The sequence below is a fragment of the Haplochromis burtoni genome, unplaced genomic scaffold, assembly GCF_018398535.1.
Source record: "Haplochromis burtoni strain Fernald_Lab_line unplaced genomic scaffold, NCSU_Asbu1 Contig_32, whole genome shotgun sequence".
Taxonomy (NCBI): domain Eukaryota; kingdom Metazoa; phylum Chordata; class Actinopteri; order Cichliformes; family Cichlidae; genus Haplochromis; species Haplochromis burtoni.
The window spans coordinates 2,572,269-2,592,094 of NW_024582393.1; the positions used below are offsets into that span (position 1 = coordinate 2,572,269).

At 39.4% G+C, this 19,826-nt stretch overlaps 1 protein-coding gene across 2 annotated transcripts; it reads right to left on the reverse strand.

Annotated features, from left to right (window-relative positions):
- Window positions 1-2,216: 2,216 nt before the first annotated feature.
- On the reverse strand, window positions 2,217-19,823 carry kiaa1328 (KIAA1328 ortholog). Of its 2 annotated transcripts, XM_005918644.3 has the most exons (12): window positions 19,708-19,808; window positions 19,295-19,330; window positions 18,983-19,224; window positions 17,723-17,823; window positions 17,469-17,584; window positions 12,902-13,026; window positions 11,470-11,852; window positions 11,152-11,370; window positions 10,911-11,006; window positions 10,731-10,822; window positions 10,458-10,566; window positions 2,217-5,338 (listed from the first exon to the last, which is right to left on the reverse strand). In XM_005918644.3, exons 1-12 carry the CDS (start codon window positions 19,760-19,762, stop codon window positions 5,110-5,112), a joined length of 1,803 nt encoding a protein of 600 aa, XP_005918706.1. In that variant the 5' UTR covers window positions 19,763-19,808; the 3' UTR covers window positions 2,217-5,109. The 2 variants fall into 2 exon arrangements, with proteins under 2 accessions (XP_005918706.1, XP_005918707.1); XM_005918645.2 differs by lacking the exon at window positions 19,295-19,330 and having other exon boundaries at window positions 19,708-19,823.
- Window positions 19,824-19,826: the final 3 nt, after the last annotated feature.

Here is a 19,826-nt window from a genome sequence, read left to right on the forward strand (position 1 = left end):
AAAAAAAAATATAAAAATAACAAAAAAAAAAAAAAAAACAACCACAAAAAAAACCACAAACAAAAAACATAATAGCGGATTGCCGTAGGAGATCTTTCATTAAGATGGTGTGGAGCAATTGAGTTTTGAAGACCAATTTTTAAGATTTAAAACAAGAAGGGACAAATTCTCTGAGAGAGAACTTAAGTAGGAATGTGACATTTTCACGACACAGATTGGCTTCGATTTGGGATGGCCATCTTTAGCTCGGAGTGCCTGTCCGTTTCCAGGGGATACCGTTGCCGAGGAGCGCCATAGCAACAGTCTCCAGGGAGTCTTATCCATCATTCCTTAGTTGTTTTAGGGACCAAAAGACCAAACATTTTTATTGCTGAGGACTTGTAGCTCTAATATACTCGGACCACTGCATCTCTGTCAGCCAGCGTGGCTGGGGAGTTGCACTTAAAAGAAGTGTACATTACGAATATATACAACACATGTATATATACATATATATTGCTGATATGCTTTTTGAATACAGGCAAAACTATTTCAGATGACCAAATGGGGTCTCTCACTTCGCTAGTTTACAATTACTCAAAATGTTTATTTTTTTCTCTTCTCATTTTGTCTCGGGAGGGATGGCGAGTGCATGGGAGGGGCTGCTCTGTATCACAGCCTTATCTTTTTTAACTTGACATCCTAACCTCATAGATAGAATAACATCAGAAATGTTTGAAATATATGAACTTGTTTATATTTGCAGTACATATATATGTATAACAGGCATTCAAGCAAATGTATTCATATATACAGTATATATGGATAAATAGATATTAATCACAAATATATGTATTTATATGCACATATTTTATATATGTGTGTCTGTATATAGAACGGCTACTGACTATGTTGAGCTGTAATTTTTTTGTAGATTTTAGCTGGAGTTTGAAGCATTGCTCTGCTTGGGAAGAATCGCAAATCTGGCAGCTCCCAAAACTGCAGGCATTCCTTTCTCTGATTACCTATATGCTGACACACAATATATTGCTAAAAAGATTCATGTGTGATGAAACACATATGGTGTACATATTATCTGAAAATGCAAAAAGCCAATCTCAGTAGCAGGCTTTAAGAGAATCAGGCTAGATGATTTTAGAGGAAAAGGACAATTATCTTCGACTCTATTCCAAACATATCTTTTGAGCTTACACACACACACACACACGCACACATGCATACACACACAAACTTCTCTTTGAAACTTGAACCAAAATGAAAATGTCTCACAACCCTTGCTCTCTTTTGCATTCAGTAAAGTGCATGTAGCGTATGGGCTGTCACCATGTCAAGGTGTGCCTTGTCACCTGCAGAATCTGCCATCAAGCACTGTGCTCTCAGAAAACAAAGAAAAAAAAACTGAACACACACACACTACTGCAAGTAGCCAGCGCGCTATTATGATGTCAAAACTACAGCCTGATCCATATCATTTTTTCAGCTGCGTAGAGAGCTTCAGTGCATGTCAAATATAACAAAAATTGTCCAAGCACTGTTGGTCCATCATTGTCTTTTGGGGGGGGGGGGGAAGCATTTAGGTCTAATGTAGATTCATGCGATACCACTTCAAACTTCAAACAAAAGCGGGCATTAGGTAACCTTCTAGCACAGGCACTAACTTTTCAAGTTGTGTGCAAGGCACCTGAGACTAAGTTCCACTAGTTGGAAGGTAATAAAGGGTAAAAATCAGGGCTGAAATGGGCACGATGTGGCTTGATAAGGGATGCGACTGAGCTTACTGGACCGAGGAGGAGGATTTTAACCCTCTCAAGGCAGGCGTTGCAGATTTGTAACAGTTAAAAGCTAACAACCTGATTACCCCACATACATATTTTATGAGGTATTTTTACTCAGAAGTACCACTGCAGGTATTCTTTTGTGCATTAGCAACAAAAACTTAGTTTGAGCCTGAGAGGGTTAATGGCTGTGAAGGAGATGTGATATTGATGAATATGTCATAGAGCTGGCTTCCCTTTGAACAGAAAAAAAAGGATTTATACTTGACATGAAGCATATCTTTTAGAAATTGTTATATTGCCTTATGTTAAGTCTTCATGCAATTATATATATATATTATATATATATATATATATTATATATATATATATATAATAATATATATATAATTATAATATATATATATATTATATTTATATACATAAAGATAAAAGCTCTAATGAAACTGTAAAATGAAGCAATAAGTGTGAAAAACCATTTACCCATTACGCCTGCTGTATCACCGAGGCTGGTTTCATATTGCTTTAGCGTACAGTTTCTCATAATAGTCTACAAAAATGGTATAAACACCTACTATAAACCTGAAAAAGGTCAACAGACTTGGATTTATTAGACCCTGCATTCAACACTTATTGAGCTGGTGGAGATTACTCAATGAATATTTATATATATGAATATTTATAAGGCTATATGACACTTTGGAAGACAATGCTTCCTGTTGGGTGCTGTTACTAGTTTTCCTATAAACTGCTCATTATGCCATTTCCCCAGTGTCTCTGTTTAACCTTTTTAGCAGTTTGAATAATTTAACATTTACCTTCCAAATCCAGTGAGTCTAAAAGACACCAGTGCACATCCCAGAATGCCTCTGTTTGTGCGTGTGCCACTTAACAATCTCCTGAGCGTGGCATACAGTTAAACCAGATGACCATCGAGATCTCTTTTTTTGTTCTTTTCTTCCACTAACTTTGGTGGATTAGTACGAAACCTCTAGCTCATCAACCTGACCTGTCTCTGTCTAACAATAACATCCGAGGCAAAATATCATATGTCTGGTGTCCCTGATCGCAGCACTGTGTGCCCTTTTTTGACTGCCCCGCTGCTCTGAGAAAATTAGAAAGAAAAAAACTGCCATCACAGTCTGTGCTTCTCGTATGATTTGTTTGAGCAATCAGTCATTTTTTTCCCACGGCGAACGAAGTAAGCAGACGCAGAAAGATGTGCGAGAACTCAAATGCCAACCACCTCATCTTCATTTGCTCCAACTTTAAGCTGCAAGTTTACATGAGAAAAGTGAAAAACAAAGTTTAGTGGTTCAAAAACAAGAAACAGAGGAAGTTTGAATATAAATATATATATATAAATATATACATAAACTGATGAATATACTGTAAATTGTTTCTTTTTTTGCTCTGTTTTCCTCTGTACATAGGTTTGCATATTTTATAGGACTTTTACTTCTATCTACAAGGACTGGATAAAGTAATTTAAATACTTAAAAAAAATATATGAATGAAAACATGATAATGCTCATTAAAACCAGGTACAAAAAAAAATATTCGCTAGGATACGGTACAAACTGTAGGACCTGACCAAGGCATTTATCCAGAATACAGTCAGGGAGAGCATTGACCTCAGTTAGAGCTTAGACACACATTGACCTATTTTATAAAAAAACAAACAAAAAAGAAATACTTTAATGGGTTCTATTCATTTATCTGTTTGTTTAGATATTTATTTATAAGTCATGTCTGAAATGATAAGCATGCTTTCATGGCATTATTTTTTTATGAGTTGGTACGTGACCAAATAGTTTTTATATGACATGCATGGGCCACTGTTGTGGTCCACAGATGATCATTGTTCCTGTCTGCAGGACCATGCCTTCAGAACTTCTTTGATGACGGAGAAAAACGCTCCTTTTGACCAAGTGATGTCAAAGACAGATTTGAATTATTTATTTCATTGTCTGTTTATTTATTTGTTTATTTATTTGTGCTGTTTGAGCCAAGATCTGAGCTCTCATTACTGACACTGATCTGTTTTCTTGCAAGCGTTAACCTTGAATCGCGACACATCTTACCGCTCAAGTATTGGAAGTTTAACCACTACTAAGACTGCTTCTATATTTTTCCTGTGGCTTGCAAACTACTCACAACAATGCAGTACAACACTAAAGCCTTATGTATATTTGTAATTATAAATGCATACTGTTCTGTTCATTTAAAAAAAAAAAAAAAAGGAAAAGCTTTGTTAAAAGATCGTTTCAAAATAAGATGCCACCGTTAAGCAAAGTGGGGGAAATAGTAATCCCTAGTTAAACACATCTTAAATCAACTGTTCAATCAGAAGAGACGCCTTGAGGTCAGTATAAGTTGCTGCTAATATTTAATGAACTAATGTCTGGTTTATTGTAAACAACTTTTGAAAACTGTATTCCCTTCCTATTCTCCCCATTGTGCTTCATTTTGTTCAACAGAGCTCTGATCTTGTTCAACTCACGTGTTCTACCGAGAACTAAATTCAATGAAAACTGCACTATTTCATCCAAAAGAAATTTGAGTTCCTATCATTTTTTTTTTCGGTGCTGTTATCAGTGATTTTTATTTCTAAAGCTCAGTAGTGTTGCTAGAATCACATTTTACTTCATGTGGTTTTCAAAGTGTTCTGGAAATCTATTTCCCAATTTCAGCACATATGGAGGGGGGTGATGAATGTTGCATATTAAGCTTTGCCAGGTTCCTGATGAGCCAAGCTTCTGATGGGCAGCACGCTTTAGGCTCCCGCCCCCGTCTCTCCAGACTGCACCATTCTCTGGTCCCCTGGACTCTTCTTTTGTAATTCTAAATGAATGATGCGTCTCAGCTTAGCCCAATAATAAAGCACAGTCTAGAATAAAATACTCTGTGTTGTGTCATAATTACTGCTGATTGGTAACTTCTTGATATAAGATTCCCCTGGTTACTTTGGGGTTTACACAATGGCACCAGCTGTCTGCTACAGGATAGTTGTCACATGTGTATGGAACCGACTATGTATAATATTTCCAGTAAATCAGAGATTTATAAAATTTGCATCCTTTAGCCAGATGCACAGTGGAAAATTATGTCATATTGGCAATTTTTTACAAACGAGGCTTGAAAAATAAACATTTATTAGTATTTTAAAAAAAATTCTACCAATATCACAATCTATGCACACCGTGTGACATTGATTCTGATTTTAGAAAGCCAATAAAAAGTTAAATGAAAAACATTTATTTAAAAAAAAAAAAAATGGACAGCTGGTAAATATCCAGTGACTGAATCTTTTTCATGCTCCTCATTTTTTTCGTCAGCAAATGAAGAAAATATCTTCTAGTATTTTGCTTTCTTCCAGGTCTTGCTGAGTGCTCTGAGGACGAGGTCCACCAGGGGTAAGCATGGTTCGGCTCACTGATTTGGGGGCAGTATGAGCCGGTCTGTGTTGCAATGCTCTGGCTCTTTGAGTGGTTGTCTTGCATTGCTCAGGTGCAGAAACAGGACTAAAGATATCCAATAACTCAACCAGAGAAAAGTCCAACCTGAAAAAAAAGAAAAACTTTAGGTTAGGTTTCTAGCCCCCGCCCCCCCATTTTGCTTTTTTAGCCTCCACAGCTTGTTTCAAAGGTTGAATTGACACAGGCTACATTTATGAGCCCTGTACAGAGGAGACACTTTAAATGAGCTTTCTCACTGTGGTTTCATTGTAGCAGAGGAATGCACACAGAAAGCCTGCCAGTTACATTCTGCTTAACTATGAGGGCACATAAACAGAGCAAGCTGAGAGACTGACATCACAAATGTACAAAGCAACATCCAGTTAGAGCTAAAAACAAAGCAAAAAAAAAAAAAACACTTGGGTGAGAGTTTTGCTTTCTTGTGGTCTGTGTTAACAACTGAAAGGTGAACAACAAATATTTTCATACAAGTGTTAACAAATCTTTCTTGGTGAAGTGCCTACTGAACCCTAACAAGCAGCGTTAACAAGTCGAAACCACTGGGGCGTCCCAGCAGAAAAACACAGTTTCTTGCAGGTGTGAGAGAACAAGGGGGAGAGAACCCAGTGCCTTCTCCCCTGGAATAGAAATGAGGGGAATGTGCGGTGAAATAAATAAACCAAAACAGGGGAGATTAAGCTAATAGAGATTCAATCCCTCAGTCTGGCTGGTTTGATAAATTATTCAGTGTATACACAGTCGAACGACGGCCATTCCAGATACAAAACATGAATTCTTTAAAGCACGCTCGACTGATGTTGCTAACATAATTCTCTGCTCGTTTAAAGCCGCATCGATTTGCATTGCGCGGCTCTGCACACAGCTCTCCCAGGTAAGGCCGATCCTTGGGATGTACTTGTTGATATGCATGCGGGTGGTCAGCACACAGACGCAGTGGTGAAACTTCCAATCAGGGTGCATTTATGTTCCTCAACACGTAACTATGGACCTTGATATGTCATGTTTTCAAACTAACTTCAGGCTTCACATATCAATAGCCGAAAAGGCTTTTAAAGGGCTATATTTTGCTTTAGCAACATGAATTCATGTATGTACATGTTTGAGCAAAGGGATTTGATTGGGAGAAGAAAAAAAAAAAAAAACAAGAAAAGAAGCTCAACTAAGTAAATCTGTCTTCCTCATTTGGTCTCCTGCCTGTCAACAGCAAAGGAGAAAAGAGGAGAAAGTCTGAGAGCATGAGTGAGAAGGAGTGTGTATGTGCCCGCTTGTAAGAGAGAGTCTGGAAATGACTGCTGCTTTGTGGATAGAGATGGAGGCAGAGAGGGAATGTGGGGGAGGGACTTTGGCTGGGTTGCTTCGCTCGAAATGTGAGAATTTGCATTTTTATTTGTTGATTTATTTAACGGACAGGGCTCTCAAACAGCCATCCATCAACAAACGACATGTTGGTAATGAATAATGCATCACTTACCGGCGGTCACAATCTATAACAAGGGTAGTGCGGGGGGTAGGGGGTATAGTTTGGGCAGCAGTATTGGGGGGTGGCAATGGGTAGGGCGAGGGAGGGCTGCTGGCACAGAGATTGCATGAAGGCCAAAGAGAAGAATGCCAATAGATTTTCAGAGGGGGTATACGGTGCGACAAAGAACTTCATTTCTTGGCTCCAGTTTGCATGAAGTAAAGTTGTGAATTGATGATGGATATTTATATCTCCCAAGGGAGTCCTGGCAGAATCATTTTTACTGTGTGCTTACAGATAAAATACATGGACAGCAGTAGCAGCAACACACGTTTCTGTCACTGTTTTTTTTTTAAAAAGAGAAAAATAAGGTCTTGGACCTGGAATGTCGGGTCATTTTGAGAGCATCTGAAGACATCACGTTGTCAACATAAAGCATTTAGTACTTTTATCCTTAGGACAGGAAATGTAACAGAAAGGAGACTCGGACAAAGTTTAATCTTGATTTTGAAATTTAAAAACGTGTTATAATGACTACTGTGAAACAGTAGATGTGCGCTGCTCTGCTTTCAAATACTTTTTAAATGCTTCAAACTCATACACCAAGAAGTCTTCAGAGTACAATAAAAATATAAAAATAAAAAATAAAAAACACAACTACTGGACTTTATTTTCCCCAATTTATCAGTTACAGAGCTTCTGTTTCTCTTTTCTAGCTCCATGAGGCCAGATAAAAATTTTCAAAAAACTTCTTCAGCATATGCTACTCACCACCTCCTTCCCACTCATAACTTTCACTGCTTGTTTGGCTTTTCTCTTTCATTAAAGATAGCCGTCTCGCCCCGGCGCCTCTTTTCATTTGCAGTCCAAACAGTAAGATAAAAAACCTATAATGGCCACTGTGTATATCCCGCATGTCAATTTCCCAGCCAATCAATAGCAGGCGGGCAATGGCAGGAAGGATCAAGATGAGATGGGCGGCGTGCGCTGGAACTGTCTCATTACTAACTAGCACAGGATTCATGAAAGGATTAAAAAGGTCACTTAATGTTAACCTCAGTTTGGTTGTGCAATTTGCACATCAACATCGAATTGGTTAAGATTAGATGGTTACAAGAGCTATTTTGTTGCCAAGTGAAGGAGAACGCTTCAGGTAACATGTGGAATTTTTCAGTAAGATTTTTTTGTTTGGTTTTGTTTTGTTTGTTTGTTTTATCTTTAATGATATTTAAATAAAACAAGTTTAATAGTGATAATAAAGCCATTCTTTCTTCAAACAACCTCAAATATCAAAACTTGATGTGGTTGTTCCCATGATTCACTAACCAAAGCTATAAAAGATTGAAGATTTCCCCCCCCCACACACACACACACAGATGAAAATAAGTATTTTTGAAAACTAGCACCAAACCACACATTACTGATCTGCTAAAGTCAGGCCGCTTTGACAGGTTTCTGATGAGCTCAGAGCAACAACATATTGCCTTCACTTCATTCACTGAATTCTTTTACAACTATTTTTATTCTCGGTATTTTGAACACCAGCTAAGGGAAAGACATATGTCTAATACGATTCAGTGGATTACCAAAGGATTATAAATATCTGAAAAGATGCACATGAAAAAAACATGTTGCAAGAAAACCACAAAAGGCATCTGAGACACAGACTTCCTCATTACTGGCACAAAAAAAAAAAAGAAAGAAGACATTGTGTATCTAAGAGTAGAACAATTTTAATAGGCTTTGGAGGTGAAAATGAATGGTAATAAGATCTGATACTCCAGATCCCCTGCTGGAATTAATGGGCATCTGCTAGAGCTCACAGTTCAACTTGGACCAGGCGCTGCTTTATTTAAGAGTTAATCGTCAGAAGTTGGAAACTTCAAGGTGTTTTGAAGAACTATCCTTCAAAACAAGGAGGGGGAGGCTGTCTCACAGCTAGTGTATCTGCTATCTACCACTGCATTTACAACAAGGTAGAGGAAATCTGACATTGCAGAAAAGAATTGCTCCAGTGTGGAAATAATAATGGCTTTAAAGGAAAGCTGTGCAGAATCACAAATTATTTTTTAGCATCTGATATTGTTTTTGCATTTAATTCCACTGCGGCCTTGGAGTCCAACTGAACATGCACATTGCACACGCATTAAGACAACACACAATCAGGTTAATTACTATTCCATGTACAGAGTCCTTTGCATTTTTAGGAAATGCTTGCACTCAGTGATTCATCCCTATCTTCAAATCCCCTCTCCCCCCTTCTTACATCTTTCTCACCGTTTCCACTACTATCCATCTGAACCTGCTCTACCTTTCCTCGCTTCCCATTTTTTCACTTTATCCAATGCTCTCACCCTCAAACACACTTTTAACATCTCTCCCTCACTTCTGCTTTCTTCGTCTCATTTCTGTGGCTGAGCGGTGGGGGGGGGGGGGGGGGTGCATCCAGAAGTCTGTTCAATTACACCTGCTGCAGGATCCCTGCTAGGACGACTAATGGAACGCAGCATGTCTCCTGACAGGCTGGCCGCAGCACTAGCTAGCCCAGTAAAAAGCTTCAATTAGCTTCTCGCAGCTCGAAAAGTTAGCTAGACTAAGAAAAGTCATCATTTAACCACAAACACTGCAGCAACAGCAAGCCCAGGAAAAAAACATTAAATACTTATATTCTAAATCTGCTGTAATCTTTTTGTTGGAAACAGGAGGAAAAGACACTCGCTGCCACAGACCACTAATAAAACACTCCAATTTATCACCTAGTTTCTAAGCTGCTACCTTTATTTCACCCATAAATCCTTGTGGAAAACATTCCTTAACCCGAGGACCCTCAGTTCAGAATTTTAGATAAACACAGATTCATGACTTCTTACATCCTTCAGATGTTTGAACTGTGTTGATTTTTTATATATGTTTTTAAATCACAAATCTGCTGGCACAAGATTCACCATAACTGGTGGCCTGATGGCGACATGTCAGTTAATAAATAAATACATAATAATAATAATAATAATAATAATATTAATAATAATAATAATAATAATAATAATAAAGTATGTTGGGGACCCTGACTGGCTAACTGCTGGCCTGTTGGGGTCAGTGAAGGCTTTTTCAGTGATCATGTACTCTCACATATGAGAAGTGTTTTTTCTTACAGTCAGTATACCAATAAGTCCTACAACACACCAAATGTTCAGTTAGATTAAATGTGAAGAAAAGCTACTTTTCAGCTGCTCCAACCCACCACTGGTGCATTTTACACAACAGCAGCACAAACAAACTAAGAAATTGTTCAAATGAAAGCTGTCAAGATATGCAAATGAACTGCTTGTTTAGTTTGCCACAATCTTTAAATTTGGCTGACTTTTTGTAATGATTGCTGGAGCAGACAGCAGCTACCCCAGCCCAGCGATACACAAATCATGGGCGAGTCTAAAAAGGGGTATAGCATTTACTCCACTACATTTACTTTAAACCTTTAGTTACTTAATATTTGATCGATTTACCTTTATGACATAAAATTTTGTATTTCTTGTGTAGTATAGGGGAAAAATATTATGCTGGACACTGTAACACTTTAACACATTAACATAAATATTTCAACCACACAGACTGTTCTTCTGAGAACTACATTATCCAATATAATTGCTAAAAATGGACCACCCTTATAAACATTGTACAGCACTTTAATGAACTTACAAACTATTACAATAAATGTTTATTAAATTGTTTATTGATGTTTGTTACCTGGTGTCTGGAGTCTTTTGGATTGCAGATACTGATGTGTGCTTCCTCAGGCTTGCAGGTGATTCAGCAGGAGATGTGGCCATGTCCTTTGTGGGCCGTTTTAAATATTCTGAGGTCAAGAAAAGGATATATTTGCTTTTTTTATTAAAAATTTAACAAGGTATTTTAGTGATACATGAGAGTGCTAAAATATGTATTTCAAGTTAAACTGTTCCCCTGTCTCAAGCTAAACTGTGCAAACACTTTTTTGATTAATTGAAAATACAAGCTTACCACTGCCATTGTTCAGAGGATTAGGTACAGTTTCTGGATGCTTTTCATGCAAGCTCTGTCCTCCAGGATGTACTCCTGCATCATCACACACACTGTAGACAACATACAAAATGCATTAATGTTCCTTTCACATGTGTCTGGTTGGTGTGCAATATCTGTATATGCCAAAATTTGCTTTACCTGGAAGGTATATCTTGGTGCGAAGGATTCTGCACTTCTGTAACATCACTCCTAGTATTAGAGGAGCTGACCTCAGCTTGAGTAGCTGGTTGAAATCTAACAAAGATATAGCAAGTTAAAATAATCTGCAATGGTATAAACTGAAGTACAGAGGATGACACAAAATATGAAAAGACCAAGGATTGCAGACACGTAATGGATGTACCAAAGTAACTACCGTCAACAGCAGATACCGTTCTACCTTTTGTAATCAAGATGTGACTGCTGTAGTTGCTGATTCTGTCTCTGGAGCCTTTCCTCCTGCTCTGCCAGGCGTGCATGCAGCCTCTCTCTCTCCATCTCTAACTGCATCTTCTGCAGCAGCAGCTGGTGCCTCTTCTCCTCCCAGTCTTCCTGACCCAGCAGAGGCCTGGTCAGAGCTTCCTTGGCCCCAGAGTCCATGATATTCCCACTATGGAGCCTATGTGCAAATGCATGTTACATGCCATCTCCTTTGTGCCTTGCTAAAATTTTCAACATGAAAAACGGAAAGTAATGCTGGTATGGCTGAATACTGTACCTTTTACACTCATCTTGGTTAAAGGTATCATGGTGGCTCAGACGAGAGGAACTGTGAATTCTTTGCTGCTGTGTTCCACAGACAGTGCCTTGATCCCTGCATTCACAACACTCACATCTGTGGGATGAGTGTGGGCCCCTGCACTCTATTTTTTGACAATTATGCTGTATTACTGGCCCATGAGTTGGACTTATCGGTCCATCACAAGAAAGACAAGCAGTGCTCCTAAATGTCCGTACTGCTCCTCTTCTTCCATAACCATTCCTGTATGCTCGAGCTTGTGGTCCTCCAGTAGCAGCGTGACTGAGGTATGAGCCATCAAAGAGTGAGCTATTAGCTCTGCTTGTAGATGTCCTATTGGGGAGTTCCTCACTACTGTGCACCTGGACAGAGAACAAAGAGGACAATTAATGTATTTTGGCCCATTAAGGAAGCCTCTGAAAAACTGATGGGAGTTTTTCAGCCAAAACATTCGACTGCTCCATAAAACTTTAATTTAGAGCTGGCTGCAAAGCTGAAATTTACCAATACGGAATTAGGCCTCGCTTAGCAACCTAATTTGCTCGCGTTACTATGTGCCGTAAAAGCTCCCCATTTGCTTGCAAGAGCAATTTCACAAGAACTCACATTTCACTTGCACTCTATGTGAGCTGCTGCGACCCAAGGCATCTTTTTTGGTCTACTTCCTTCCATTTGTGCACATAATTACTGTGGCTGTGTACTGAGTTAAGAGATACCAAAGAACAGTTCATATAAAAGGTAGTAGGTGAGCACATGCTCTGTAGACACTGGTAATGAAAATGATATGATGATGACACTGATGATCCTCCTGTGCTAAAGTGGTGATTTCACCATGGACCTTGTATAGCTATAATATAAAAGGGATAAACCTGTGTTTTTCAGCTAAACACAAGTGACAGGTGAGCAAAGATCATGAACATTATGAGATAAACATAAGGAGAAAAGCCCATTTTATAGTAGACTGAGAAAGAGACTGACTAATTTGCTGAGGGTCAGAGAGCAGGCAAACACACATTATTCAGAGCCACTGCGGACAATGAGGTTGGCCAAGTCATCCATTCATACAGAGGCTGCAGCCAGAGAGGCATCTTCGCCTTTAAAGTGTCACCTTGAGAGAGTTTTTACTAGGTTGTAGTCATATTGAGGTAGTGACTGTGGACTGTAGTGATTTGTTATAAATTATTATGGCACTTGGCCATGGAACAATGCCTCTTGCATGTGTTTCCACTGGATTTTTTTGTATGTGACTGATGGCAAACAGGGCTATTGCCTGAATGTGGCTCCCATAGGAGAATGGCTGTCATTTTATTGTGCATTTTCCATTGCAATAGAAACATAAAAGGAAATGTGTGTACATATAACCTATAACACACACCACACACACACACAACCATTTTATCCCATATCTTACCTTGCTGTGACTTGATGGCTGGCTAAGCTGGGCAATGGACTGATTGAGCTTTGCCTGTTGCTGAGAAATGTATTGTTGGTAGAGCCCAAGCAGCTCCTGGCACTCTTTGTACTGCTGCTGCAGACCTGGAGGACCAAGGGTTAAGTAACTAACAAAGTAGAACAACAGCTAAACTGAAACAAAAGAAACCCTTAGAGTAAAACATAACCACCACCCCAGATTTGGCTGAGAAATCATGCAGAGGGTTCCATCAAATTGTGTGACTGAAAGAAATTGTGGCTTCACTATTTGATTCAAATAGGAAGGAGTTTTCATTTTCATTCAAAATAAATAAATAAATCTTACAAATCCCTAACGTGTAGCTCTTTGATGAGTTCAATTTTTGCTGAGAAGTAGTTTTAGTAAAAGAAAAGTTTCTCCTGTGCTACTTTGAAGATGCTGGATTTAGATCGACAATCTGAATTAAAACCTTGTTTCCGTAATCAATTACACATTGGACCAGAAAAGTAGAGAAAAGGCAAAGCTGAAAACAGAGACAGGGAAGAGTCCAGCAAAATCAAAGTTGTTGTTGTGGCACAGAGCTTTCACCATCTGGGCAGGGCCAAGCTGTTTTGAGCTGAGCTGGGCAATGCCACGCCAGGCTATCTGCCAGACAGAGAGCTGGCAGACACAAGAAAACTAATCTGGAGCGGGACTACTGCTGCGCCTCAGGAGCCCCACTAATGACAGTGGCAGCACCACACCACACCCGCACATACAAAGATAATGAGCATGAGAATGGAGAGACTGCACACAGACATACTCGCACACATTCAATAATCATTGTCAATCTGACTCTCTAGTACAAACATAAAAACAGCAAGACACGAGAGCACAAATTCCCCACCTGCACTGTAAACAGCCCGCACACAAACACTACAATAAAGCAAGTAGTACACACACTCCCACCCAAGCTGACCATAAAGTGTGTTCCTCTAGGCCATATCTTTTTATGATGGTGCCCCTGCTCCCCCAGCTGATGAGTTTCTCAGCATCCATTTGGAAAAGAAACCCTTATTTTAAAGAGAAAATCAAAGTTCAAAGAAGAGTCTTATTGAAGGAATAGTTGGCAGAACACTCCATAAGAAAACACTTTGGTTGTTAGAAGACTTCAATCAGGCTGTGGAAATGAGACACAGGGAAAGAGAAGAGAGCGGTGACGACTTTGAATTGAGGACCAGACACCAGACAAAAGCAATGCAACAGCTTCCATAAACACTAGAAAAATGCGAGGAAATGTTTTGATTGAACCCTCCGTCTAACTAGGGCTCCTCTACCGCCTCACTGATCTCCATGGAAGCAGTTCCATACACAGAACTTAAGGACATCACAAGGACATCACATCATGTAAACCTGTGTTGGGAGGTCTATTTATGCAGCATGAATAAAAGTCCTAAAGGGGAGATAGTGAACATGCTTATACAACTAAACCTCACTGCAATCCAAGGTAATGTGTGGTGTGTTCAGGGTTTTTTTTGGGGGGGGTTTTTTAAATGCATATTTTACCACAATATAAGGCAATTCCCACTTTATGTCGGCATACAAAGCAGAGACCACACGCAATCTAAAACACACAAGCAAAGTCCATCTGTGCTGAACACCCAAGCAGGCTGCAGCATCATATCATCCCAGTGCATAGATGAACATAACATGTGTTAATGTGTTGACAGGGTAATGCAGTCCCTGGATAGCAAGTGCTAGGTAATCTGAACCGAGTGGCGCAACACTGATAAGATTCCACTTCTCAGCCAGTCGCTACACTAAACATGCTTCCTCTACAGCCTTGGACATCAGCCAATGGGGGCCAAGCTCTCAGCAAGCCCCTAGTTTACATCAGAGCTGCAACGTGCCAACAATGACTTACTCCTCCCCCCTGCTCCAAAAATACTCCGAATCAAGGGCTTGGGTTGAAGAGGCTTCAGACGGGGTCTGTCAAAATGATTCACTTCCCTGTCAGGCCGAGGCTCAAATGAAATAATGAAATCCACTTCAAGGTGGAACAAATTTGCACAGGAGGGGGGAATATTTTAAAACCTGCTTTAGCACAGTGTGCCAAACAGATTGAGCCTGAGCTGGAATGTGAGAGGTATGGGGGCGGAGACGGATGTGTGAATATGTGTGAGAGTATGAATGTGTGTAAGGAAGAAATGGCGGGGAATTAATAGAAGGAGACGGTTTACATTACTGCTTCAATCCTGCTGAATCTGAAAAAGAGACATGAATGCCAAATCTCACAATAAACCAATACACAACTCCACACATCATCTTACAGTTATTTTAGAAAATGTCTGGAAATTTCCAAGAGTGAAGATGAAGAAAACCATTCTCAGGCATCTTCGAGACTCATTGATCAGAACTCTAAAGCAATAGCAGTTCTGAGGCACAGATGCACGACCTGGCATCAGTACAAACTGGCTGGTGGCTATGGAATATGTCAAATGGCACACCTACCAAAGCTTAAAACACACAAGGTCCATAAAAAAAATATTACATTTATTAAGCATTATTTATTTTACATTAGGCTCACAACTTGTTCCATTCACTTTTATTATACTCCTGCAGAAAGAATGGCTATATATTCAAATATAAAGCTGTCGTATTTACCCACTGGTAGGTAGTAATTTATTGTAAAGGACTACTGCACTACTTCCAAGAATAAAAGGTGAGTTACACAACAACAAGACCAAATCATCATAACCCCTAAAACATAACAAATTTTAATTTATCCAAAAACAAGCATTTGATGTATGCTTATCACAAAAAGCACACTTGATAAAATTAGATTTCCGCATTGTAAATGTCACACATCAAAACCTTTAAGGCCAGAAATGGATTTAGCACTCCTGTGATAGAGGAATGCCAATGCCAATGCATTCCTCTATCAAATGCCATTTTAGTAACACGCAGCAGAACTGTTGTGTCCCTCTCTCCATGGCCTCAGGATTCCCTCCAATTGTTTCAGCTCAATAAGTGGCATTACATGTAGCACCTGCTGTGCCTTGTTCTGGATACAGAAAGTAAAACAGTATACCATGTTACTAACGCCACCTTGACTTGTGCTCGTGCCAACATGCCCTGAAGTAAAAAAGCATCCTTTCTATCTGAAACACAAATTCAGCCCTGTGTGCCAGTCAGCTCCAAATGTCAGCTGAACATCCCAAATATCAAGGGTACTTTTCCTTCTCATCCTAGTTGGCTTGGGGCTAAGGTATAGTCCTACATTCTTTATACCCCTGACATCCCTGAATCTTGGTGAGATAAGATAAGCTAAGGCGTAATGGAATTAGACTTGACAAGACTCTCATTCAGTGTGTTTGCCTTTGGTGTCTCCTTAACCTTTCGGAGAAGTGCCGAAACCTTCTGCCTGAGAAGAGCCTTCGTGACTCTTGCACACACTTTAAAAGACTACGTTCTCCCCCCCCCGGAGGTGCTTGGATCCGAACACTTTTTCCTCTCAAATACCTTTTTAATGGAGTTTAGAAGTTTGGTGTAAATGCCAAGTCTCCAAGCCAAAGTGCCTTTAATTGAGTTGTGCTTTCCTAATTTTCCCCGCCGCCGTTGCCAATCGTGCAATTTACCAGCCGGGTCAATTACTCTTCATATTTCGCAGTGTTTTTAACCTAAATTGACTGCTGGCCATACTCTAGTTTGACCTGAGCAGAATTGTTATGAAGACAGCAGATTGGGGTGTAGCATTACAACTCTAGCACCGTTAGACATGTTAGACCAACAAGAATCAGCTGTTGACCTGTCTGATCTCATTTTCTACAGGAGAAACTGAGAGATATTCTCTAACACTGAATAGTATGGGAGGGTGACAAAAAAACATGGTAAAAAGCAAATACTGTGGTCTTCTCTGTGAATATGAAAATTCATCTTTGGATGATAAGATGGTTTAGATGGTTTAGGGCACGGCTCCAACCATGAAATTGATTCTGTACACAACAGCGGATAAGCTACAAGCACTCGCAAAAGACAACTGCAGCAGACATCAAGTAATATAAATTCATCTGCTCTACTTCTCTGCCTTTTGTATCAGATTGAAGGTTCTTGCCCAAAGACTGTAAATAGCCTTGCCTGAGACAACACTGCCCCCTGCAGACTTTCTTTTTGAACAGCACACACAATACAATCATATACAGTAAATACCATAATGAGCCACAAGGTGTTGGCTTTATGAAATGTCTTTTCTTAAATACATTTTACTTTTGGGGTTTTTTAAACATCAGCTTTAGCACAATAACTCCTTTTTGGTGTCTTTGCAGCAGCCTTATCACGTGAAGATGCATGTTCCAAAATAGTTTAAACAAACATCATTAAAGAAGGTCAAGTTGTCTGACAAACATTCAAACAGAACAAGATGAGCAGATCTGCTTTCACTGATTATAAACATAACCCAATGCAGCTCTCAAAAGAGCATCCACAGCCTTATCATTTCACTTAAAAAAAAAATAATTCACTTCATATGGCCCATTAGGAAAAGCAGGGCATTATACAATGCAGCTGTCTGCTTGCTTTGAAAGGATACTTTCCCTTTCCTGTGCTATGATTTGGTTCTGTTGTTCTAGCTGCTGAATCTTGCATTCAAAATTTCCCTGTTCATCTTTCAGACGCCGCACCGACTCTTCTTTCTCCTCGCTCACTCTAGAGAACAGGGAAACAAAAGACAATTTAAAAATAAAATTAAAAAAAGAAGGAAAACATATGAGGAGTTAATAAAATACATTTTAATTTCCATCACTATAAATTGTTAAATTCATAAAAGATAATAACGTTGGATACCTAGCCAGTTCTTCAATGAGATTTGCAATTCGTCGCTTATCTTCAGGACAAAGGTCTTTCAGACAGACCTCACTCTTTGCTTTGCTGACTTCAGAAATTACCTTTAAGAATATGAGAATAAGAGTTAAACATACAGATTTAATAATAAAGAGTAGCAGTACTGTTTCTATATACACTCACTGGCCACTATATTTAACAAATTCATCTGTTTGTTAGGTTCAGCCAATCATATGACAGCAATTTATGTAGTCTAGTTCAGCGGTCCCCAATCCCCGGGCCTCGGACCGGTACCGGTCCGTGAGTCGTTTGGTAACGGGCCGCGAGAGTTGAGGCTCAGGTGTGAAATGTATGGTTTTCAGGGTTTTTATCGGTTTTCAGCGTTATTTTGTTATCGTTTTTATCGTTAACTTGGTTTTCCTGGGTCTTTTCACGTGTGTTATGAATAAATCTTCTTTTTTCAGTACCAGTACTAGTTTTATTTTGTTGTATTTATCCGCGACACCTTAAAGGCCAGTCCGTGAAAATATTGTTGGGCGTAAACCGGTCCGTGGCACAAAAAAGGTTGGGGACCGCTGGTCTAGTTGACCTGCTTCATTTCAAACCATCAGATTGGACAATAGAAGATTTAAAAGCATTGCTTGGTCTAATGAGTATTGATTTCTTCTGTGGTATCCAGATGGTAGTCTGAGAATTTGGAGTAAATAACATTAAAGAATGAATCCATCCTGCATTGTATTAGCATGATGGCATTGGTGTAACACTAAAGTCTACCTGAGTATTAACCATGTCCATCTTTTTATGACCAGTGTACTATCTTCTGTCACATGACATGTCACAAAGCTCAAATAATCTCAAACTGATTTCATGAACATGATGAGGAGTTCACTACTCAAATAGCCCCAAAAGTCACCAGCTCACAATGCAAAAGAGCACCTTTGGGTTTTGGCGAACCTGGAGATTGACAATATTGATGTGCAAGTGGCAAATTTGAAGCAACTGTGTGATGCTAATACATCAATATGGACAAAAATCTTTAAGGAATCTTTCTAGCCCCTTGTTGAATTTATGCCACAAAGAATTAAGGCAGTTCAGAAGTCAAAAGGGTGTTCAACCTGATATTAGCAAAGCGTCACTAATGAAGTGGCCAGTGGGTTTATTTGAGACAAAAAAAAGCACTATACGAATTTAAATTCAGTGCATTACATATTGCCATTTAATCAAAAAAGTTCAGCCGCATGGGGAAAAAAAATCCTATGATACCTGTGAAACCGGAAGAAAAGTCTGAGGTGTCATCACAGCAACATTGTGGTGAACAGACACATCCTCCTTAGTATAAACCCCTGAGTGATCACTTTGGTTTTTGACTTCTCTCCTTTGCTTGGCCTGTTTTTTGCAGTCAGAAGTGCTCTTCACTCCCATCTTGTGGCCTCTTTTCTTGGATGTACTGGTACTGAGTGGTTTCAGGTTAAAAGGGGCCTGAGACTTCACTTCTCCGTCCACCCCTGAGGATGTTAAGAAGACAAAAATAAGAGCCACTCTATATAACGTTTTACTGTTTATCACTGGACTCACCAGGAATAAACACCAAAGGCCGTTCATCATCTGACACTGTGTGGGCATAACAAAAAGAGGATGGAGACACTCAAATTAAACAGCTGCAGATGGCTTTTACAGTGTTATTTTTGCTCTGTTCTGTATTGGGAGACCTAGCAGGACTAACTCAGTGTAAGAGGTAGCATGAATACCGTTATCATCAATAACAAACTATCCAAAATCAACTTGAAATAAGTGGTTAGGTGAGCAGTCTTTATCTTAACTATAATTAGCTACAAGCTCTCTCACTTCCTCAGAGAAAACAACTTTCTAGTACGGACGTAAAAGTAACACTATAACTCTACTTCGAAAAGCTTTATGTCTTCCTGTAAGATATATACAACTGTGAAGTGTTGGATAAGGCTAATGTAGCTCGATAAAAGTCAGCGTACCGCCATTCATCCAAAATATCCCCGAATTTTCACTTCTTTCCGCTGCTGCCGCCATGTTGAATCAACCGCCACCACTCCCAGGGAGCCAAGCGTTGCTAAGGAATAGATGTCCCGCCTTT